At 40.6% G+C, this 24,910-nt stretch overlaps 1 protein-coding gene across 2 annotated transcripts in view; it reads right to left on the reverse strand.

The window, feature by feature from the left end:
- The window catches only part of PDE10A (phosphodiesterase 10A), a 4,065,478-nt gene that overhangs the window by 1,224,590 nt on the left and 2,815,978 nt on the right, over positions 1-24,910 (reverse strand). For both annotated transcript variants that reach the window (XM_044069581.1, XM_044069571.1), the window contains exons 9-10: positions 23,865-23,923; positions 23,449-23,500 (exon numbers count right to left, since the gene is read on the reverse strand). In XM_044069581.1, coding sequence (XP_043925516.1) covers positions 23,449-23,500; positions 23,865-23,923 — 111 coding nt within the window. The remainder of the gene's footprint in view (positions 1-23,448; positions 23,501-23,864; positions 23,924-24,910) is intronic.

The following is a 24,910-nucleotide window of genomic DNA, read 5'->3' on the forward strand; positions in this document are numbered from 1 at the left end:
ATACTTACATATATTCCAAATAAGTGCAATATTTATTTATTATATCCATAGTCAGTATTATTTAACTCACTCAAGTGCAATATCAATCTGTAGCGTGTTTTGTTTTACTTTAAAAAGGGTATTTGATTTAACTCAGGGGAGGTATTCTTTTCATATACAAGTGTTGGTAAATGTTTCTGCTTTTTCTTGTATGTATTGGGAGTAGTATTGTATTTGTTTGTTATGTTTATTCCTCTACTTGTATGTGTTGTTTCACTTTCCTTTGTAATCTCAAGAATTGAACTGATGCACAAAATTTCATTCAGGCTACACGTGTGTAGTTCTAGATGACAACAAAGTTTACTTTGACTTTTGGGTGGGCTTTCAATTCCTTTTACCTTGTTTCCCAATTCTCTATAAAACGTTTTGGGGTCATCAATACATTACTTATGTTGCACTTTTCCTTTATATTTATCTGTGTATCTTCTAAGTTTTTCTGCCTGTGCTGATATTTTCAGTTTATTATTTGCAATAGTGCATGATAGCTCCTGATACATTATAATACTGAGCATTGCTTTTATCACGTCTATCTTTCTGAGTATTTTTGTTGATCTGTTCCCTCTTCTGTACTCCTCTAAGAGTGACACTTCTCATCTTAACTGCTTTATAACTTTCTCTATTCGATACTTCCATGATGGCATTTGATTTCTCCCCTTTCTTTCCCTTACTACCCTGTGTTCCTGTGGTAGAATTTTTTTCTGTTATTAACTTAGCTGCACAGTAATATATCCTCAAAATGGAGAACTGTAGATACACTAGATCCAAGACCACAAAATGACTGAACGAACAATGAGCTGGATACAAAACAAAACAACATTGATAATAAAACCACGACTGATAAGTGCTTTCGTCCAAAACTCTAAACCATAAAGACTTCATCAGATGTGATAAAGTCCTCATGGTTTTGAGTTTTGGACGAAAGCGCTTATAAGTTGTGGTTTTATTATTAAAGACATTTTGTTTTGTATCCAGCTCAGTGCTCGTTCGGTCTTTTTGTGTTCTTGGATCTACAGTAATATATCCTGCTTACTTCTATTATATCACATGGATCTCTATGGACAGTCCTAATTACTGTGTTCATTTGTTTTATCAAACTTCGGGCTTTTGGGGTTTTATTGACCTTCTTCGGTCTATTTCTTTCATTGATCTTAATATAGGTTCATAGGTTCATAGGCTAGAACTAAGCTAACTGCCCTTGCGAGCTATTGTAAGCTTAGCCAATTATACCTTGTGAGACTCAAACCCTGCACCTTGTGTTTGTAAGGCAAACACCTTAACCATTAGGCCACCGTCTATCTATCTCTAGTAAATCAAACAACTGTTCTCTTAGCTCATTTTCTTCTAAACTGAAGGCACATTTTTTGTTCTCCATTTTCTGTGGGCATTCTGTAGAAAGTTCTATAGCATCTTCCTGTGGCACATTCTCTTCAATTTCATCCTGTGTCATCCTTTGCTCTGTCATATCGGGGCTCAATGGCCTATCACTCCTCAAAACTGACTGCTCCAGAGTTGCCAAAGTTTCCTGTTCCTTCCCTTGCTGTCCAGCTTCAAGTAAATGTTTATACTGGTTTCCTGTGGAAGGCTCAAAATATCTTCATATGGCAACTGACTTGTTGCTTCCCATTCCACTGGTTTCTCCTTAATTTGGATATCTATTGCTCTATCCTGCTGTGGTGTTTTCTGAGTTAGTTTTCTACACTGTATCGTTCACTTTGCAGGTACTCCATAACCTCAGTTTCTATTTTTCTAACTTCTCCGTTACTAATCTTCTTTTCTACTTTTCCTCTTAGCCTTCTTATTTTTTGTATTGTAAAGTTTCCCATGTCTGGATTCCTTTGCCTATATTTCTCTTCAAATACCTTTGGTGCTGTTCTTTTTGTACCGATTAGTTTTCCCTTTCTCCTTTACATAAATATTACACCATACTAAATCTCTTCTTTTCCATGTCCATAGTTCTTCTTCATATGTCTCCTGATCGTCCTGTTTCTCATTACTTTGGGGACCCCTTCCATCATGATGTGATGTCACCTGTGGTAGACGTACATCAAATCCTTCACTTCCCAGGCATTCCATAACTTCAACTTCTAATATTTTTAACTTCTACACTACTAATCTTTTCTACATTCCCTCTTTGAGATATTATTTTCTTTACTGTAAAATTTTCCATATCTGGATGCCTTTGCCTATATTTCTCTTCGAACATCTTTGCGGCTGCCTTTTTTGTATTGATTAACTTGGCTTTTGACTCTGCATAAATATTGCACCTTTTCAAATCTTTCTTTCCCATGTCCATATTTCTTTTTTATACTTTTCAAAAATCTCTAGGTTTTGTTGTTTATATTTTTGCACTTCCTCAGATGCTGCTTTTTCCTAACAGATCAAAGTTTCTTGATCTATACACTGCTTTTCACAAATATGTTATATTAATGAATGCATTTTTTTTATTTGAAGCTTCTGACAGTTTTTCTTATGGAAGTATTTTTCTTTCCTCTGATTTCTCTCAATTATTTTGTATAGCTTGTGTCTGGAAATTATGGGCTTTTTGCATAATAGTAATAATACATAGTTTCTTTCTTATGCTCAACAGTCCACTTTATCGCCTTTATAGCTCATCTTTGATCTATCAGTTTTTGTGATTCTTGCGGACTACCACTTCCTCCTACAACAGGGGGACCCATCCTCCCCCTGGGCCTGGCCTGGCCCCATTGTAGGAATGTTTCCATATTTTGAGGATTCTACACTGTCATCTCTTCCAGTCCTGGCACCAGTGTGCCTACCAGGGCTGGACATTTTTTTTCCTGGGTCTTGTGCACCCAGCTCTCTTTTTTAATTTTTAACCTACTTGTGTCCATGATGTATGCTATATAAATACAGTGTGTACATCTGTGTCATTTTGGTGAGATTTTGTGAAAAAGAAGGTCCACTTCACGAAGGTACTCACCAAGAATTGGGGATGAATCCAATTTCAGTAATAATACTCTCCTTTACTTGCTGAGATAATCTCTCCATTCGGACCCATAATCTCCTATATACTCATTTTGATGCTCAGTCAGAACTATTAGACATATATTACAATTCTGGCATCCATGCTGAATAGGATAATTCTGGACTTGGTCCATAATGACCAATGAGGAAATGTTTGATAATATAATAAAATAATTGTATTCAGGAGGTACACAGAATGAAAAACCCTCTTATGGTGCTCAGCCGTGATGCCAAAAAAAAACAGTTCATAGGGTAAAATGGAATTATTTGTTTACATTTCTAGACATGATGAGATTTTCCTAGGGACTTTGTCAATTTGTTAAGAAATGTACACAAGACAACCTATGCAGGGTTAAAAATTAATGCAGAACTCTCCACAACCTTAAAGTAAGAAGAGGGACAAGGCAAGTATACCTGCTTCCCCTATATTGTTTGCATTACATCTCAAACCCCTAACATTAAAAATAGGCATTCTCAAATAAAAAGGTTTGTACAAGATCTTCTAAAGGAGACAAAACTTGCTCTGTATGCTGATCATCTATTAATAAATTGAATGAACCGAAATGCCCATGTAGTTCAGTTGTTTGCACTACCGGATATGTTTGGTGAACTGTCAGACTATGAAGTAAATTTGAAATAAAACTAAACCTTATTAATAAACTATTAACCAAACCAAAAATTATGGAGAAGATCTGGGGTAATAACTCAGTAAAATATCTACGTATATAAATGACCAATATAAGATACAATAAAAGAGATGCACCTACACATAAAAAACGATTGTCTGAGGCATATGAAGCAATGGATGTTGTCAGATCTAGACAATGGACAAAATGTGCAGGAGTTAAAAATGGTTATTTTGCTCATCGGCTTTTACCAGTTTACAAGTGATCCCATTAAACTCAGGCAGTGATTTTTTTTAGAGATATTGAAAAAGCATAGTATACAGGAAACAGAAACCAAGAGTGAATTGAGGCTGGTACTCTGCAAATGCACCAGAGGTCTAGGTGTTCTGAATCTGAAGATGTACTGGAGCTGCTATCCAGTTAAAATTATTCTTAAAATTACACTATGAACAAGGCCAAACAAGATGGATTGTTATGATGAGACTGGTCTTAAAATCACAGCGGCAAAACCTAGATGCCTATCTCTGGTTAGCCACAGGATATTCACAAATTAGTCTATGGTAAGAGGAGAAAAATGATGGCTGTAATGACCAGGCTAGCCTCAATGATGGTTTAGAGCATGCTAAAAGATGATGGTTACAGTCTTCTATTGTGAACAAAAATAAGTGTAAATGGCAGAAACTCTGAGGACCTAGGAGAGCTCCAATCTTTTTTTAATGCCAGATAGAGTTAGAGAAGAATTTCAAGGCATAAGATCTGACTGTGTAAAATAAAGGGCACTGCGGGAAGTCTACCAATGGTCAAGAGGGAGCTCTTGAAAGTCCTAGCAATGCTAGAGTAGAGAAAATCCTGAGAGATGGCACACAATTTGGGACAAAGGAAAATGGATTATTATCAAGACTAAATAGAACTACAAAAGGAGGGAAGACAATGGTATAATCCAATTCAGAAAAAGGATGGCAGAAAATGTTGAATAATAGTCTAACCAAGGATCAATGGGGTACGATACATATAGAAATCTGAAAGCAATGAGAGTTAAAAAGTTCCAAATTTTCACTTGGAAAGGTCTGCATTAGTATTTTTGCAGTCACAACAAATTCTTGAGAATTCATTCTGGAGACCCTGACAAATGTTGAAGGTGTCATACTGAAGCCCATGGAAACTGGAAGCACATATTATGGCCATGTTCTAAACTGAGGGAGATTTGGCAACTTGAACAAGATATATTCACCCAAATATGATTAGGCCAAAGATTGCATACTCCAAGCATCTTCCTTCTGGACCGTCTAGTGATTGATAATTGGTTGTGTAATGTCCTGGCTTTCTTGAATACAATGACACTGGTAGGCAAAAAAGTAGCTAAGGAAAAAGAAAACAAGTAGAACCCCACAGGCATCAAAGACATTCTAAACTTAATCCAAGATATCATGAGACAAGGTTTTAAAGGAAATGGAACAACTGGCTGGAATATACAGGGAGTTAGGAGGGTACACTCATATTGCTATCGTAGTCAAAAGATACCAAAATATATTAAAAAAAAATTATGTACTTACCATAATGTTGCATCTGTGCTGTCCAATTTAATTCTTTCTCAACTGACGGGTCTCAGATCCAACTTGGTCATTTCTTCCAGATCTTCAGATCCAAAATCTTGAGCTCTTCTCTTTGCTCATAACGACCAACCAGCCTAACATACTTCAGGTCAAGTTTCCTGCCCACAGGGGTCAATGGATAGTACCTTAAGAGAACTCAAGAAGGCAGTGAATAAGAAAAAGACCTGGAGCTCAAACAAGGAGCAACAGTTCCCAAAGTGATACCCTTAAGCCTCTCCAGCAGCAGAGGGTTAGGAGGGTGGAAAAGTCGAGGAAGAATGAAAATGGACAAGACAAATGCAACATTATGGTGCGTACATAACTTTTTTTTTTTTTATCGTATGATGTTATTTTCATTCATTCCTCAAATGATGGAACAGAGTCCCCAGCTAGATGAACCACGGATGGTCCTTATGGAAGGATATTCTAGAGTACTGCAGAGTCAAAGGTAGCTCTATTTCTAGAGATCAAATCTAATTTGTAATGAGAAATAAAAGTATATGCATTGGACCAAGTGGCAGCTGCACAAATGTCATCTACGAAGCCCTTGACCAAAAGGCTGTGGAGACCACCACAGACCTCGTGGAATGAGCTCTAGCAGGCTTAGGCAAGGATAATTCTCTTCTAGTCTAGACAAAGGAAATAAAAATCAGTTAACCATTTGGCCAGTGTAACTTTGGAAAATGACTTGCTCAATTTGATAGGAAAGAAGGATGTAAATAACTGATCAGTCTTCTGGAAATCTTTCAGTCTGTGGAATAAAAACAAAGCTGTCTATGCACATTCAAAAGATGGGCATGTACTCACCTTTATTTGAGAAATTTGGAAAGAAAACTGAGAAGCTAAAGACCTGGTTAATGTTGGACTCAGAAGCTACCTTAGGCAAAAAAGATGGGATTGTCTGCAAAAACACCCTGTCTTTGTGGAAAACCAGGTAAGGAAGCTTGGGGGATAAAGCCTGGAGTTTGGATACTTGTCTAGCAGATATGATAACAACTAGAAAAATGTGTTTCTAAGACAAAAACATTTAGATCTGACCTGGCTGAGGGTTCAAAGGGAGATTGTGTAAGAGATTGAAGCACCATGGTTAAATTTCAAGTAGGAATAGGATCATTTAGTGGAAGTCTAAGTAAAATAAACTCCTTTGAGAAAGACTTTACATTATTTAGATGAAGCTAAGGTTGAATTATTTTTGCCTAGGTGGAAATTTGAAATGTCAGCCAACTGGACATTAACAGTAGAAAAGCTAGCCTCTATATTAGGTGATCAAAACTTCAGGTAATCGAATACCTAAAGGTCGACTCTAAACAGCGAAAGCTGTAAATATCGAATGGCCACTTCTGTGAATTCTTTCGTAGGGAAAGAATTTGCTTGGACGTTATCAGGAATCTGCCCTTTTCTCCACTGTAGAGTGATCTCGGAGTTGGTATATTTAGTTGGGGGGGGCACAGCCCCCCCCCCCCACTCGATTAGGGTTTAAAAATGTTTTTATTCCTTCGGCCAAGCAAATTCTTTCCCTATGAAAAAATTAATAGAAGTGGCCATTCAATGTTTACAGCTTTTACTGTTTTGGTATTGAGATTTACGTATTTGATTCGACTATGTAATATAGACCAGAAAAGCCAGCATCTTCACTCAAAACTGATGATAAAAAATCAAGTACACTTGGTATAAGGGGCAGAAAGTGGATACAGATACATGCCATGGATCCCAAGGATTGTAAGATTTGTCATGCTGTGAGAGAAGAATGCAGAATTACTTTCTAATCCTGAGATCTGACGGTACATATTTAAGTTATTTATTTATTTTACATTTGTTAACCGGGATGGTCCGACTGGATACATGTCCTTTTTCAGCGGAGGCCCGGGGAGAAAAGCTCCAACAGAGTTACATTGATAATTAGGTACAGTAAATGAGCTGAAAGAACTTAACAAAAACATAGGCTATTTACATACAAGTACAAGACTGCCATTACTATTTCTGAGATTACTACAAATGTAACATTAATAACATATTAGCAAGGACGGTAGGCAGTATAATGACATAGAGTTAGACAGGATACATATTTCTTTATCACAGTATACAAAGTACTTATCATCTTAGCTAGTTGTTTATGTTTTAGTTAATGGCACAGAGCTAGTCTGGGTTTGAGCAAGGACATAGCCAGTGTGACTTGAAGTGGAGTTTTAGACTATTTTTGAATTGACTTAGAGAAGTTGCAAGCGTGATGTTATTTGGGAGAGAGTTCCATATTTTACCAGTGGTGTTGGCAAATAGCGCGTCACCACCTAGGTTGAGAGATTTAGTTGTTTGGACAAGGAGTCTGTTTGCTGAGCGAAGGCAGCTTAGATTGGAGTAGGGAGTCATTAAGTTTTTTAGTGCTGGGGTATTCTCAGGTTGTTTAAGGCATTTGAAGGCCTCTATGAGTTGGGACTGGTGAAGAAGGTGTGGGAATTCTATCCATCCAAGCTTTTTCAGGTTAGTACAGTGGTGTGTTTTGTAGGGTAGACCTGTAACGAACCTGGCAATGTGATTATAGCAGGATGAGAGCTTGGCCAGATCAGATTTGTTAAGGTGAGTGAGGACAGGAGAGGCATATAGTAGGGTAGAGAGAAGGTGTGAACGGGCTGTGGCTGCCCTGGCATTCGGGGTAAGGAAGGCTTTAATTCTATATAGGGCCCCAAGTTTCTTGTTGACTGACTTCAATTTAATATATATAAAGCACTTTGTCTATTCAGTATCTTCACAAATCCTTATCTGTTTAAAAACTTTCATTTGTCTCTGTAGTGCTTGCTGTCTATTTTGTCCCACCCTCCCTCCCTGTTGGTGTCTTGCTCTTATACTTGGTGGCTTTGCAGTTGCCCGCCCCTACTGTGACACACCTCCCAGTCTAGTGTCATTAGCTCATTCTGCTTAATACAGAGAGAACATTTGATAAGGCCTTCTGTTCCTCCTTTTTCCCTTTCAAAAAGTAAAACAAAACTTTTTTTTTTTCTCTTTCGCCTGAACCTTCTTGTGTTCTGACTGTCCTTCTCAAACATTTTGGAAATATACAGTATATTTCAGAGCATTTGTTATAACTGTATTTGCTATAACTGATTTAAGTATTTTTTCTGGCATTTTGATTATTTACTGCTTAGTGACTGCATTTTAGCCTGTTTATACAGCTCTGCATTCTATTTAAACTGTTTTTGTGTTGATTAACTGTTTTGCACTTTTAAAAAGTTAGTTGTTGCTTAATTTTACCTGTAGGCTAACACACTCAAGTCTGCTAGCCGCTTAAAAGCATTTATAGCATTTACTGTCTGTTTTTCCTCTGTTTTCTGCAAAAAGAAAAAAAAATCTTGTTTTCCCGCCTTACTGAACTAGAATAGTCCAGTCTTCAGAGTTTGCTGATCTCTGGGCTTTGTCTTGGTTCCTGTGCTATTCCATATCCTTATTTGGATAAAGGGAAGCGTCTTTGTTCACCAGTGGGAGTGGGGAGCACTGAGCGGCCTATTTGTCCCTAGAGGAGTGGTTCCAGCCAGAAACTTGTAGTCTATTGGCCATTTTGGGTCAATTCCTAGCTCTTTTCAGCCCCCTGTAATAAAGCCCGCTTTAGCTTTTTGCTTGTATTCAACTCAGCACAGCTCCTCGTGGTGTCCTGCAGAGTTCTACAAGCAGCAGAGAGCAAAAGAGTGACTTTTTCCTGATTTAAGTATTTTTTTTCTGGCATTTTGATTATTTACTGCTTAGCGACTGCTTTTTCGTCTGTTTATACAGCTCTGCATTCTATTTAAACTGTTTTTGTGTTGATTAACTGTTTTGCACTTTTAAAAAAGTTATTTGTTGCTTAATTTTACCTGTAGGCTAACACACTCAAGTGCGCTAGCCGTTTAAAAGCATTTATAGCATTTACTGTCTGTTTTTCTTCTGTTTTCTGCAAAAAAGAAAAAACAAAAAAAAAAATCTTGTTTTCCCGCCTTACTGAGCTAGAATAGTCCAGTCTTCAGAGTTTGCTGACCTCTGGGCTTTGTCTTGGTTCCTGTGCTATTCCATATCCTTATTTGGATAAAAGGAAGCGTCTTTGTTCACCAGTGGGAGTGGGGAGCACCGAGCGGCCTGTTTGTCCCTAGAGGAGTGGTTCCAGCCAGAAACTTGTAGTCTATTGGCCATTTTGGGTCAATTCCTAGCTCTTTTCAGCCCCCTGTAATAAAGCCCGCTTTAGCATGCTTTTTCGCTTGTATTCAACTCAGCACAGCTCCTCGTGGTGTCCTGCAGAGTTCTACAAGCAGCAGAGAGCAAAAGAGTGACTTTTTCCTGATTTAAGTATTTTTTTCTGGCTTTTTGATTATTTACTGCTTAGCGACTGCATTTTCGCCTGTTTATACAGCTCTGCATTCTATTTAAACTGTTTTTGTGTTGATTAACTGTTTTGCACTTTTAAAAAAGTTATTTGTTGCTTAATTTTACCTGTAGGCTAACACACTCAAGTGCGCTAGCCGTTTAAAAGCATTTATAGCATTTACTGTCTGTTTTTCCTCTGTTTTCTGCAAAAAAAAAAAAAAAAAAAAAAAAAATCTTGTTTTCCCGCCTTACTGAACTAGAATAGTCCAGTCTTCAGAGTTTGCTGATCTCTGGGCTTTGGCTTGGTTCCTGTGCTATTCCATATCCTTATATGGATAAAGGGAAACTTCTTTGTTCACCAGTGGGAGTGGAGAGCACTGAGCAGCCTATTTGTCCCTAGAGCAGTGGTTCCAGCCAGAAACTTGTAGTCTATTGGCCATTTTGGGTCAATTCCTAGCTCTTTTCAACCCCCTGCTATAAAGTCCGCTTTAGCGCGCTTTTGCGTGATTTAGCGCGGAGTTGCCCATAGAGCACCATCGGGCAGCGCCAGTTAAACAAGGTTAAACTATTTCTGGCTCCGTAAAGTCTGCTCTTCAATTTTTCCCTTAGAACTTCTCTACTTGCAATCTAAACAGTCTATTCTCTATCTCAAAAGCTCAGCACTTGCTCCTAAAGCATTTTTATATAGGTAAAGTACTTGTATACTAAACAAAGTACTACATTAGCCTAGAATCCCCTTGAGTACCCATTTCCCTATAGGTCCCTTCTGACTCAGTTACACAGCAAACTTTTTCACTTTTTCTAGCATGTCAAGGGTCAGTTGCTAGCGTCCTCTCCTGTTCAGCTGGTGAATCTGGGCATCTTGAGGCAATGTTACAATTGCCTCATGTACACAGACAACCCACTCCTTCTCCCACAAAACACAAATACATGTGAGAGATGCAACTATATAGCCAAACTGGAGGCTGAGCTCTCTCAACTCAGGACTGGCAAGACCAGACAGGAGGAGAAGGAAACCACGCACACCACAAACCCAGTTTCACATAGAACTATCACAACTGCAAAACAAACACATAAACACACAAAGACATACTGGAGGCACTGATCAAAAATCTACCAAAACTACAGAGGCCTCCAAAGCAGACACCCAAGCAACTGCCACCTCAAGACATAAGACATGCAACACATAGTTCTCAAAGTCAGTGTGCTAAACAGTCACAGCCCTTAAGGCCAAACACAATGCCAGACACACTTGTTATAGGTGACTCCATAGTCAGACACACTGACGTCCCACTCACCAGACTGAACAAGGAAAAGATCACAGTAAGCTGCCTGTCAGGCGCTAGAATCCGCCACATAACACAAGCACTCAGGTCACTCCACAGCAAGTACAAGTATGACTCAGTCATTGTCCATGCCGGTGTGAACGACCTGAGACGTACCTCCCTGGACTAGAGACATAGAGGAGCTCTCAGATTATGTAGCCCAGGCCGGTATGACCCTGACCCTGAGCAGTATCCTACCCTCACCAAGAATGATGCCACAATACAGAGACAAAATGATCAGCTTTAATAATTGGCTTAATTACTGGTGTCATTCTAAGGGGATCCAATGTCTGTCTGCCTGGGATGACATGCTTGACAAGCCACGCTGCTTCGCAAGGGACGGCTTGCACCTGTCACCCCTGGGCTTCTGGATATTGGCAAAGGCTCTTGCCACCCCCATAGTGCCTTTTTTAGGCAAGGCTCAAATGATAAACCTACCGCCCTAGAAAACAAAAATGGAGAAAAACTAAGGGTAATACTGCTCAATGCCAGAAGTCTAAACCTCAAGATGCACACCCTCGAAGCCCTCCTCAGTATGGAGAACATCGATGTCTGTGCTGTGACTGAAACCTGGTTCAAGGCTCCTGAGAGCACCCCAGCACTATCAGGTTATACCTCATATCATGCGCTCTGGCCCCAAAATCCGGACCGAACCACAAAAGGAGGGGGAGTATCCATATTCATAAAGGATACCCACACCTCCAGGTTAGTGGCAACGCACGAAGCATCAGAGACCATCCAGGTGCAATTAACCATAGGTAAAACTGCCCTACAGTTTGTAACATGCTACAGACCACCTTCTCAAACTCAGGAAACCCACACAGCCTTCCTGAAGACACTGGAGAGTATGAATGTCTCTCCAAACACCATCATATTGGGTGACTTCAACTACCCAAACATAGACTGGGAACATTACTCAAGCCCCAACACCCTAGCCCAAAGGTTCCTTGAGTTCATAAACTCAAATGCTATGGAACAACTAGTCACCATTCCCACAAGAGGAGAAAATATACTAGACCTGATTATCACAAACATGGGGACAAAATGCTCCACACCGGAAGTATATCCCTCATTGGTGAGATCAGACCATAAATTAATCTCACTGGAGATCCACATCCCGCCCCCACCCCCAGCAAAAAAGACCACAGTGAAGAACTTCTCAAAAGCAAACTTCACACTTCTTAAGAATGGAGTGGTATCCTTCAAGGCCCCCGAGCCAGTGGAAACCACAACCCACGCTGCTGAAACCCTTACAAATGCCTTCTACGAGCACCTCCAGGAATGTATGGATCAAGCAATCCCTAATAAAATCAAGACCCTTTCCACCAAAGGCAGGCGCCCGGTCTGGTGGACTGCAGCCATAAACAAACTCTACAACAAGAGGAGAAAGCTACTACATGACAGAGCAAAATCCCTAAATGGGAAGGCATCTCTGATCAATACTAGCAAAAAACTACGATCACTCATAAAATCATCCAAGGCCAACTTTGAGAGAAAAATCGCTAATAACACAAAAGACAATCATAAAGCCTTCTTTAGCTATGTTAGAAACCTGGGTGGAAACTCCCAGATATGCTCAGAATTAGTCCAAAATGATAAAAAAAAATCACTGAACCCACAGACATTGCCAACATACTGGCAGACAGGTTCAGTGCAAAAATCAGGTCACTCCACAGCAAGTACAAGTATGACTCAGTCATTGTCCATGCCGGTGTGAACGACCTGGGATGTACCTCCCTGGACTACATGAAAAGAGACATAGAGGAGCTCTCAGATTATGTAGCCCAGGCCGGTATGACCCTGACCCTGAGCAGTATCCTACCCTCACCAAGAATGATGCCACAATACAGAGACAAAATGATCAGCTTTAATAATTGGCTTAATTACTGGTGTCATTCTAAGGGGATCCAATGTCTGTCTGCCTGGGATGACATGCTTGACAAGCCACGCTGCAAGGGACGGCTTGCACCTGTCACCCTGGGCTTCCGGATATTGGCAAAGGCTCTTGCCACCCCCATAGTGCCTTTTTAGGCAAGGCTCAAATGATAAACCTACCGCCCTAGAAAACAAAATGGAGAAAAACTAAGGGTAATACTGCTCAATGCCAGAAGTCTAAACCTCAAGATGCATGCCCTCAAGCCCTCCTCAGTATGGAGAACATCGATGTCTGTGCTGTGACTGAAACCTGGTTCAAGGCTCCTGAGAGCACCCCAGCACTATCAGGTTATACCTCATATCATGCGTTCTGGCCCCAAAATCCGGACCGAACCACAAAAGGAGGGGGAGTATCCATATTAATAAAGGATACCCACACCTCCAGGTTAGTGGCAACGCACGAAGCATCGGAGACCATCCAGGTGCAATTAACCATAGGTAAAACTGCCCTACAGTTTGTAACATGCTACAGACCACCTTCTCAAACTCAGGAAACCCACACAGCCTTCCTGAAGACACTGGAGAGTATGAATGTCTCTCCAAATACCATCATATTGGGTGACTTCAACTACCCAAACATAGACTGGGAACATTACTCAAGCCCCAACACCCTAGCCCAAAGGTTCCTTGAGTTCATAAACTCAAATGCTATGGAACAACTAGTCACCATTCCCACAAGAGGAGAAAATATACTAGACCTGATCATCACAAACATGGGGACAAAATGCTCCACACCGGAAGTATATCCCTCATTGGTGAGATCAGACTATAAATTAATCTCACTGGAGATCCACATCCCGCCCCCACCCCAGCAAAAGACCACAGTGAAGAACTTCTCAAAAGCAAACTTCACTCTTCTTAAGACTGGAGTGGTATCCTTCAAGGCCCCCGAGCCAGTGGAAACCACAACCCACGCTGCTGAAACCCTTACAAATGCCTTCTACGAGCACCTCCAGGAATGTATGGATCAAGCAATCCCTAATAAAATCAAGACCCTTTCCACCAAAGGCAGGCGCCCGGTCTGGTGGACTCCAGCCATAAACAAACTCTACAACAAGAGGAGAAAGCTACTACATGACAGAGCAAAATCCCTAAATGGAAAGGCATCTCTGATCAATACTAGCAAAAAACTACGATCACTCATAAAATCATCCAAGGCCAACTTTGAGAGAAATATCGCTAATGACACAAAAGACAATCATAAAGCCTTCTTTAGCTATGTTAGAAACCTGGGTGGAAACTCCCAGATATGCTCAGAATTAGTCCAAAATGATAAAAAAATCACTGAACCCACAGACATTGCCAACATACTGGCAGACAGGTTCAGAGCAAATTTCTCCCCTCCCTCCCCCCCAAAAGGAGAAATATCTATCCCACCAGAGTCTAGCCTCCCAAACATCTCAGATGCCCAGGTGAGAGCTGCTCTCTCTAAAGCAAAAAACAACGCACCAATGGGACCGGATGGTGTCCCCGGCTGTGTGCTACACGAACTCAATGAGGAACTAAACCCACACATAAGGCTGCTGTTTAATCTTAGCCTTACTACAGGATAGGTACCCAAAGAATGGCGTACGGCAACTGTGGTCCCACTCCACAAAGGCGGTGCTTCTACGGACCCTGGAAAGTACCGCCCCATAAGCTTGACGAGCCTTGTCTGCAAAGCTATGGAGAGGATCATAATGGAACTCATAAATAAAGACATTGGGGACCTACAGACACTGGATCCTACCCAATTTGGCTTTGTCAAGGGCAGATCCTGCCTCTTGAACTTGGTCGACTTTTTCGAAACAGTCACTAAGGCCATTGATGAGGGTAAGGCAGTTCACACAGCCTACCTTGACCTAGCAAAAGCATTCGACACAATACCCCACTCGGGCATCATAGAAAAGCTCACCAGCTTAGATGTAAACCCATATGTCACAAGATGGGTTGCAAACTGGCTCAAGGACAGAACACACAGGGTTAGAGTTGCTGGTGCCATGTCAGACTCTAAGCCGGTCACGAGCGGTGTCCCAGGGCTCAGTCCTGGGCCCCCTCTTGTTCGGCATTTATTTTTCTGAAGTGCAGGCAAACATAGGGGATTGTGGCTGACAAAATTTGCAGATGACTGCAAACTGGGCACCATAATTGACACTCCATCAGACACAGACATCCTCCAGAAAGGTCTCATAGAAATGGATAACTGGTGCCAGAGCCATGGCTTTAAGCTAAATGCCAAAAAATGTATAGTCATACCCTTTGGGAAAAACAAGGTAACCCCTAATTACCACATAGGTGGTAATCCATTAAACACGGAAGAAGTTATCAGGGACCTGGGGACCCAAGTTGACAGTAACCTCTCTTTTGACACTCACATTGCCAAAGTGGTTAGGAAGACCTTCTACATTGCCCACCTGATCATGAAGGGATTCACATCCAGATGAGGAGAGGTCATTGTACCCCTGTACTCTTCAGTTATCAGACCAATGATTGAGTACAACGCCCCATTCGGAATGTACCTTACCCGACACCTGCAGCAGTTGGAAAGACCCCAAAGTTCCTCACCAAAAGGATAAAGGGGCTCAAACATATGTCATACGATGCCCGTCTGAAGAAACTCCAGCTCTATTCAGTCGCATACCGTCTGCTCAGAGGTGATCTGTGCCTGACATACAAGGCCATGTCCAACCCAGAATTAATGGACATGCTCCACCTCAAAAAATCCAAATCCACCAGAGCCACGAGAGCAAGAGACTTAAACCTCAACACGGATATAAATAGGACGTGCTGGAGGGACAGATTCATCACCCAGAGACTCCCTTCACTATGGAACAGAATTCCCAGTCCATGTGAGCAGAGCCCCTCACTGACTCTGTTCAAGAGAAATCTTGACGAGTGGATGGGAGATCGTAGGTTTACCCCAGGAATCATCTCTGTATCACTGCTGGACAGAGGCACAGCAAACTAATGGGTATAGTATTCTCATCCTAAGGGGTGGTGAAAGCCACACACACTCCGGCTAGGCTTTTAAATGCCCTAGGGCAGATAGCCTAGTATGAACCTATGAACCTATGGACTTAATGGCTTGGTTGATATGTATATCAAATCTGAGTTTATTGTCAATGTTTACTCCTAATAGCTTTGTATAGGTGTCTGGGGAGATGATGGTCCCATTATTGGATTTTATAGTGAAGTTTTCAGTCGGAGATCTATTGGTTGGGTAGAAGAGAAGTAACTTGGTTTTGTTTGGATTTAAGATCAGGAGATGGTTGGCAAGCCAGTTTTCGACTTTCGTGAAGCTATGTTGGGTGGTAGTTAGTAGATTTGCAAGAGAGGCATTGGAACATATTATAGTCGAGTCATCTGCATATTGAATGCAGGTGGCTTCAGGGATGACTGTTTGGATGTCGTTTATGAAGACTGAAAAGAAAAGAGATCCTAATATGGAACCTTGAGGAACTCCTATGGTATTTGGCAGTAGGCAGGAGAGCTTGTTTTGCCACAAAACTGCTTGTTGTCTCCCAGTGAGGTAAGCTTGAAACCAGTCAAGGGCTGGAGTATCTAGATAAAGGGTTTTTAAAGTATATAGAAGTAACTGATGGTTTACCATATCGAAGGCTTTCGACAGGTCCAGGAAGAGAGCGGAGGATATTTTTTTATTATTCTGGTTAAGATTAATGTTTTCAGTAAAAGAGAGGAGGGCAGTGGTTGTACTATGATGGGGTCTGAATCCATGTTGAGAGTCTGTGAGTAGTTTATTTTGGGTTAGATAGAGCATTAGTTGGTTGTGCATGCACTTTTCCATAATTTTGGCAAGTGGTGATAATATGGCTATAGGTCTATAGTTGGATAGTTCTGTGGATGAACCTCCTTTGTGGAGTGGAATAACATAGGATATTTTCCAAATTGAGGGGATTGAGGCCTCGGTTATGGTTCTGTTAATTAGGATTGAGATAGGGTAGGCTACGACATCTGCAGCAATTTGCAGGTATTCAGCCGGCAGAAGATCGGCTGAAAGGTTGGTTGGCTTCAGTTTTTTCAAAAGGGATCTGATAAAGGATGTGGACACTGGCTGGAAGTTAAAAGAGAGTGGTGAGTCGGGTATAGTGTTTATAGAAGTGTGGGGAGGAGAAAGTTGGTTAGCTAATGACTGGATGGTTTCTGTGAAGAAAGTATTGAATGAATTGGCTATATCTTCTTGGCTCTTGTTCCTGGGGTCGGAGTAGTGGATTTGCCTGGTTGGAGAAGTTTATTTATGCCTGCCCAGTACTTTTGAGAGTTATTCTGATGTTTATGTTGCAGATTGTAGAAGTAATTTTTCTTATCTAGTATGATGGCTTTTTTAGTCTCATTTCTAAGTTATTGGAATTTGATACGATCTAGGGGTAGTTTGGTAGTGCGCCATTTATCCCACGCTTTGTCTCTAGTTGTTATTTTGGTTTTGGTGTCTGTTGTTAGCCAGGGTGCTAGTTGAGTTTTAATTCTTATTGAGCGTTTAGGGGCATGCGAGTCAAGTATAGTAAGGAATGAATTGTTAAATGATGACACTGCCTCATCAAGGGGAAGGAACTTTAGTTTTGTCCAGTTACATGATTTGAGTTCAAGTTGAAATTTAGTTGGGTCAAAGTTTTTCTTGGATCTGATAGACCTATAAATAGGTAAGCTTGTACAATTAATTTTGTCTTTCATGATTGTATGCGAGCAGGTGATCACTAAGATCATTAGGGAGAGTTCCAGATATATAGTTCTGGGGATGACTGTTGGTGAGTATCCAGTCTAGTATACTCTCTTTTTGGTTATTGTTACCTGTACGTGTGGTAGATGATATTATCTGAGAGAATCCATGTAGGTTAACAGGGATGGGGTTGGACTGTGCTGTGCATTGGTTCCAGTCAATATTAACATCGCCCAGGATAATGGTTTCTTGAGGGTAGTTGTTGGCTATCCAATGTAGAATGACCTCTAGTGTTTCTACATTGTTCCCAGGGGGAATATAGGTGACAATTAGGTTAATGCCCTTATGATTATTTAGTAGAATTTTTAGAGCTAGTATTTCAGCGTTAGAGACCTGGGGTGGTTGTATAGGGTTAGTTATGATGTTAAGTGTGCTATTATATAAGACAGCTATTCCACCTCCTCTTTTCTTTACTCTATCTGCCCTAAGTATGTTTTAACCAGGTGGCAGGATCTCATTGTCTTTGGTTGATGGCCGGAGCCATGTTTCAGATAGACACATTATGTTGGGGAGGTATGTGGCTAGTACAGCATGCAGGCTATGTATATTATTGTTTAGGCTTCTAATGTTTAAGTGGCATATTAGGAGGGAGTTGACCAGTCGGTGGGAGAGTGGTGGGCTGGTAGGATTTTGAGTTAAGGTTGGGCCTGGATTAGGATGGATGTCCCCATCTTTGGTTATGTTTTTCTTAGATCGCTAGTAGTCTAATAACTTTGAATAGTAGTTTTAGTTCATATTTGGATTTTGGTGTTGATTGGAGTGGTTTTTAGAAGCAAGTGGTTGGAATTTATAATTTTTGGGGTAGTGTAGTAGTGGGCAAGTTCATGAGTCAGCGGAGGTAGGTGGGTCTTGGTTTGGCATTTTGGATAAGAGAAACCTACGAATGTGAGATTTTCATAGCTAGTAAGAAAGTATGGCAGAATTAAGAGTGGTAAGATAAGAGGAAGGAGTTTATAATTATTTATAGACATGTTATATGTCATCAATGGGTGGGGTCAATGTGCTTCAGAGGAATAGTAGTGGTTAAACAGTAAAGTGGTGGGGGGGAGGAAATTGGAGAGGAAGTTGTGTAGGTTGGAGAGGAAGTAGGGGTGTGGCCTAGTGGCTATAAATGTAGACACAGTGGGGGCGGGTGGGATAAGGGGGCAGGGAGGGGAGCGAAGCAAGCCCGAGCGTAGCGAGGGCGAAGCGGAGCAGGGCTAACCCAGTCCCAGTTTTTGGTCCTATGAGTGGGGTAAATAGTCTGATAGTGTAAGTAAGCAGAATGGAGTACAGGCTTGAAATTCAACATAAACATATACAGTTGTAAAATGTCTAATACAATTCAACATAAATAGGCATTTACAGTTGTAAAACACTTACTGGAGAGACACTGAGCCTTCATGGGGCCTGTAGCAGAGTGGATTGTAGTTTTACAAATGGTGCCTGCCACAGGTAATATTTATTAACTCTGGGATTGTCTTAAGGTAATAAACAGGGAAGGGGAGGGGAGAACAAGGGTGTGAGCAGGCAGTTCTTTGTACTGCTGCTAATGAGCCAAAGCAAGACAAGTATGTGTTAAGAACAATCACAATTGACCAAGGACTGCTCTGAAACTGTAAGTCTTGTCTTAATTTCTCAGGTGGAAAACCAGGATAACCTTGTATCAGTAGGCTACTGTGGTACAGTTTAAATAAACAAACACAGTATTGATCAGTTATTGATACTATTTGCTAACAGAAGGGAATAAGTTGGCGAAAGAGATGTTATCTGATTAATCGTGTCCAGATGAGCACCTATAATTTCCAATCATTGTGCAGGTGTGAGTTGTGATTTGCTATAACTAACCATGATGCCTAGATAGACACACAAGTGGAGCAAGTAGTCCTTTGCCTATAGCAGTAGATACTTGGTTGGGCCAGTTATTAACCAGTCATCTAGGGACAGAAACACTCAGAATCCCAGCAGTCTCAAGTGAGCTGCTACCACTTCCATGCATGTGGTGAACAACCTGGGGGCTGTGGTAAGACCAAAAGGCAATGCTCTGAACTGGTGATGACTGGCTCCCTGCTGAAAGAGCAGACATCTTCTGGAGTGCCTGTTCAATTTGATGTGATAATATGCATCTTGAAGATTTATCCAGCACATCTGATTGTCCCGTCATAGTAGGAACAGAATGGACTGAACCTTGACCATTTTGAACCTTGAATATTGTATGAACTAGTTTAGTTTGCAGAGATTCAAGATGGGTCTCAAGTCCCCATCTTCTTAGGTACTAAGAATAATCTTGAGTAGGACCCAGATACTCGCTGGTTTGGGGGACCTTTTGCATGACTATTTTTTCTAGCAGCTTCTGTATAGCTGCTGCTTCTCTCTGACTGGGAGGAACATCAGGAATTATTTTCATTCTTGCAGGGGGAGTTTTGAAAAATCATATGATATAACCTCTGGATATAATTCTCTGCACCCAGGAATCTTTTGTTATAGATAGCCAGATTCATTGGTGCAGAATGAAATGTCCTGTGTCCTGTCCACCTCCAGAGGGCAACAGTCAATCAGCCACTGCGAAGTGCTGATAGGGTTTGTCCAAGAAGGAATCCCAGAAACCCTGGTTCTGCAGGCCACCTCGTCCATGAGGAGCAGTGTCTTCCTTTAGAGCCCCCCCCCCCCCTCTGCTCCTGGGAGAACTATCTCCTTTTGAGTCTTGGAAAGGAACATGGGATTTTTAGAACCTCATCTTTCTACCTCTGCGCTGATTCTGGGAAAAGGGTCTTTGAGAGGTAGACGAACATATGCCTATGGCAGACAGGGTCTTTCCTTCTTGCTCACATCTGGAGAGCACCTTTTTTACTTTTGAGCCAAATAAGGAAGATCCATCAACCACAGCACTGATGAATAAAGACTTAAAGGGCGCTGTAAAGTCACATAAATGCAAGCAGGCACATCACCTAATGGCTATACTTGAACCGGCTGCCCTTGAGGTACCTTCTGCTGCAAGATAGATCAGCCTCATGGACACATCAGATGTCAACTGAAGGGTGGCCAGTTACAAGGAAGCACTATCTTGGTCCTCAGTAGACATGGACCTAGAAAGAGATTTGGAGAGTTTGTTAGTCAAATCTCTTTGCAGTCTTGTAAAATGTGCCAAATTATTCAACAAATGCAGAGCAAAAGTCTCTGAAGCATGCATATGCTTAGGGAATCTATCCATGGCCCTGGATTCCCTGTTAAGGATAAGGACAGAAGAACTTTGCTCCACAAGCTCTTTTTTAGTGGCCACTTCTACAACCATGGCATCAACTAGGACCCCCTTGCTCCAGTGTGTTCTGTCCTTGGGAGGGGCTAAACATCTGTCTGGATGTTTAGAGTTGGGCCCCACAATACCTGGTTCCTTCCACGCCCTTTGAGAAATAAGATCTATAAGTTAATCAGCTGGTGGATAGTCACCCAAGACATAGCTGGAGCAGACCTGAAAGCCTCCAGGAACACCCACTCCTCTTGGGAAGGGTTATCAGAATACCAATCACCTTTTTGTTTTAAGATCTCACGAATATTTCCAAATCAAAAGTCTTCAGGTGAAGATCTGGGGGACCCTTCTCCTTCACTGGAATCGGTGTCCTATATGAGAGATTCCTGAAGGGAACCTAAGTACCTCCTGTAACATGCTCTCTTTTGAAAGACCTCATCAATGGGATGGTCTGTGAGGTATCAGAACAGATGGGGGAGTCCTGCGCAACTGACTGGAGACTTGAATGGGCTGGTTGTCTCAGCAGAAAGGAAGTTCAAGGCTCAGAGCAAAGAACTGAAGGAGGTGAAGTCATCTGACTCGAGGGGGGTAAGGATGCCTTTTCTCTAGGCAAAGAGTAGGCCCTCTCCACGAGCTCAGAGGCAGAGTGCCTTGGGAGACCAAAGTCAATGGCAACAGAGCTGACATCTCCAGAACCGCTGGCCCCTGCAACCCCACAAGCACTATACATGAGGATGCAGTCAGACCTGAGCTGTTCAATGCTGAAGCTCCAAGGGCAGGGATGGCTCCAATAACTTTGGAGTCAACTCTGGACCCCTGGATCTGGCACCAATTCTTCGGCTCCAAAAGGCTTAAAGCTAGACGACTCAGTGAAGTAGCAGAAGTCGAAGAACAAACTGTCTTCAGATCTGAAGGGGACTTCCCCTCAGGAATATTGGATCTGAGGGCTCTGAAACAGCAGTTAATATTAGAGCATGAGGAACCAAAGAGGAAGTAGTCTCAGGTTACCTTACGGATTGGATGGGAAACAGATCTGGGAGTACCCCTATTTGGATGTAAGCTCTGAGAAATTTCCTCATCATCCTATACACTTCAGCATGGATAAATTCCTGGAAGACCTGAGAGAAGAGGTCGTGGATGCAGTTCTACAATGTTTGCAGGAGGAAACCTCTAAGATTGGTGAAGGTAGATGAGATGTAATCAGATCCAGTAAGGTAAGATGTGACTAGATCCAAGGCGACTTGGATTGTGGAGCACAGGAATACAAAGTGGTCAGATCTGACTTTTTTTACAATTTCATAGTTGGCTCTGAGGAAGGAGCCAAGTAGGAAGTGGAATCTGGAGATCTCTTATGGGAATTTATCTTTGGAATCCGAGCCGGGCTTCCCTCTGTCTGACTTCTTAGAGGGGTTCTGAGTTCAAGCATGAAGCAGAATCAGAAGAAGAAGTGGAAGGAAGAAGACCTTTCAATATGAGTTTATTTCTCCTGTCTGTGCATTCCCTGCAACAAACTAGCACACATGGAGCAGTCTGCCTCTAGATGGACAGCACCAAGCAGTATATGCATTCCCTGTGGGCATCCAAGTTTGGGATTTTATGTCCACAGATGATGCACATTTTTTTTAAATCTGGTAGGTTTATAGGTCATACTGGTCTAAGAAAGCAAAATTACAAGAAAAAAACTGTTTAAGCAACAACAACAAAGTGGTAATATTATCTACTTTTTTTTGTTTGACTTTAAAGCTAAGGAAGGGAAAGGCTACCAACAATAGTAGACAAGAAATACCCAGAAAAGGGGAGAAAGAGGGAATAAAGATAGCAAAGTACCAATGATGCTACTAAAGAAAAGTACCGAATTATCTGTAATAACCGGAGTGGAAATTTACTGTAATAGGGAGGAAGGTGACAGAATTAGGAAAGACTAATAGAAAGTGAAAAAATGTTAGTAAAACCTCAACAGTTTAACTAACGTTCACCAATAGCTCAACAGCATCTTTAAATCTTTAAAATTAAAATTTTAATTTTTAATTTTAATTTTAAATGTTTAATCTTTAAATCGGCGTCTTTAGTGATATGGCAGCAAACAAGATCTATGGTATGTTAGGCTGGCAGAGAATTATTGGCAAAGGGAGGATCTCAAGAGTATGGATCTGAGTATCTGGAAGAGGCAGCCAAGTCAGACCTGAGCCACATCAGTTGAGGAATGAATGAAAATGACAACATCAGATAAGTGGTTAAGGGATACCAATATAAATTATTTTTTCACGGTATAAATGACTTTTGAGCTAATTATCAGGACTGGTTTGTTTTACACTGTTCAGTATAATGTGACTAGCTATATAACTAGATCAGATATTGTTAAATTGTCAGCTGTCAAAATTTGTTTCATTTTATGAAGCTAATGTGGCTTTATCAGCTATAAAAGTTTAATTAAGTTGTGAAAAAATGATGCAGAGAGAAATGCAAAAAAAAAAAAAGGAACTGGTCCTGTATGCAAACATATCTACCTCTGTTTTCAGTAATGGACATATTATTAAATTTATTAATAGTTCTAATGACAACTATTACCATTTCTGAAACAGTCTTACCACATTAAGGAATTAAATAAGAAAACTCATTAACAGTCTAAAAACACAAACTATATTTGTAAGAAAACTTTTCTAGTGAATAGAATACCTACCATTATATGTTCAAGTAATGAGTCTATTGCAACTATATTATCAAAGTAGGTTCTGTGGGGAAAAAAGCAAAAGTTATCACTGAGAAAGCAATCTGCTGTTCAACTTAACAAAAACAGACATAACTTAGCCAATGATAAAAAATACGTTTAGTCAAAAACTCTTGCTATCTAGGAAGCAAACCAATGAAATATCAGATAATGATTTGACTACTTTGTTGATTTTTGAAAACTTACTGTAAGAATAAATTATGCTTTGAATAACTCGAACAGAACAGCTGGTTTATTACTTCCCCTATCAGTCTTAAGACAACTAACATACATACTAACTTTAAAGACAATGTTTTCTATTTCACACTAGACAACAACTTTAAAGTAGGACATGACTCAAGAACTTTCAAATTTAATGATGCACTTACTTTGAAACATCAAGCAGAAAATCATTCAGTTCAGTCTGCTTGGCAAGGCCTTTACACACCTGAAAAAAATTGTTCAAAACAGCTGAAATCTTTTTTCTATGTTACCTACAGTACAGGTAAAACTATAACACCATGTAATCAATACAAAAAGTGATAAGCAGCAAATAACTTGTTTAAGTCTGATTATTTTACAGAATGGTGTCATTCTCTGTGTTTATTAATGCAAAAAAAGCAATGAAATGTAACAGAGTGTCATAAATGAGTGTAAAGAGTATCACTACTTCCTGTTATGCAAATCTTATAAAAACTGGACATATATTTATGATCACTTTCACTACAATTGTAAACAAAGATGGAAACAGTCTAAAAATATGCTATACATCCCAGCTGTAAAATCAATCTTCCACAGTGCATTGTAACTTTAAGAAGTAATAAACATACTCAATCTATTACAGAAACTTGTGTACAAAACACAAATGGTAAGCAACATGCAGCCAGTATTAATAAGAGACACTTTGCAAAAGTTAAAAGCACCAGTGCATTAATAAACTTACCATAATAGCAGCTGTTTGAATAGATTACTGTTGCCATAGCAATAAAGTATATGGAACATCTGGCCAGTATTCCAAATTTTTAGATGCATGCCTTCCTAGCCCACAGTAAGTCCTCTGAAGCACAAATTTATGCTGATATAAAAGGGAATGCATGTCTTCCAAAATTCAGAACTTTCTTGCCTGTAACCAGAAAAAAATGATGTCCTGATATAACCAAATTTGTCATTTTATGTCATGCCAGAAGGAAGGGAAGGGAACCCCCACCCCAGCCAAGATAAACTAGCCAAGGACAAAAATAAGAAGAAGGATGGAAGGAGGGTGTTGGTACTTCAGCAGTAATCTATTTAAACATCTACTGTTATGATAAGTTTACTTACATAACTGTACTATGTTCATTATAGACCACTGCTGCAGTAACATAAAGCCAATGTGAGACAATTGCCAAAGCTTAAAAAGAAATGGTGGAGGATGAAGGACCAGAGCCCCCAAACC

This window comes from Protopterus annectens, chromosome 1.part0, assembly GCF_019279795.1.
Source record: "Protopterus annectens isolate FY-2018-M chromosome 1.part0, PAN1.0, whole genome shotgun sequence".
Classification (NCBI taxonomy): Eukaryota; Metazoa; Chordata; order Ceratodontiformes; family Protopteridae; genus Protopterus; species Protopterus annectens.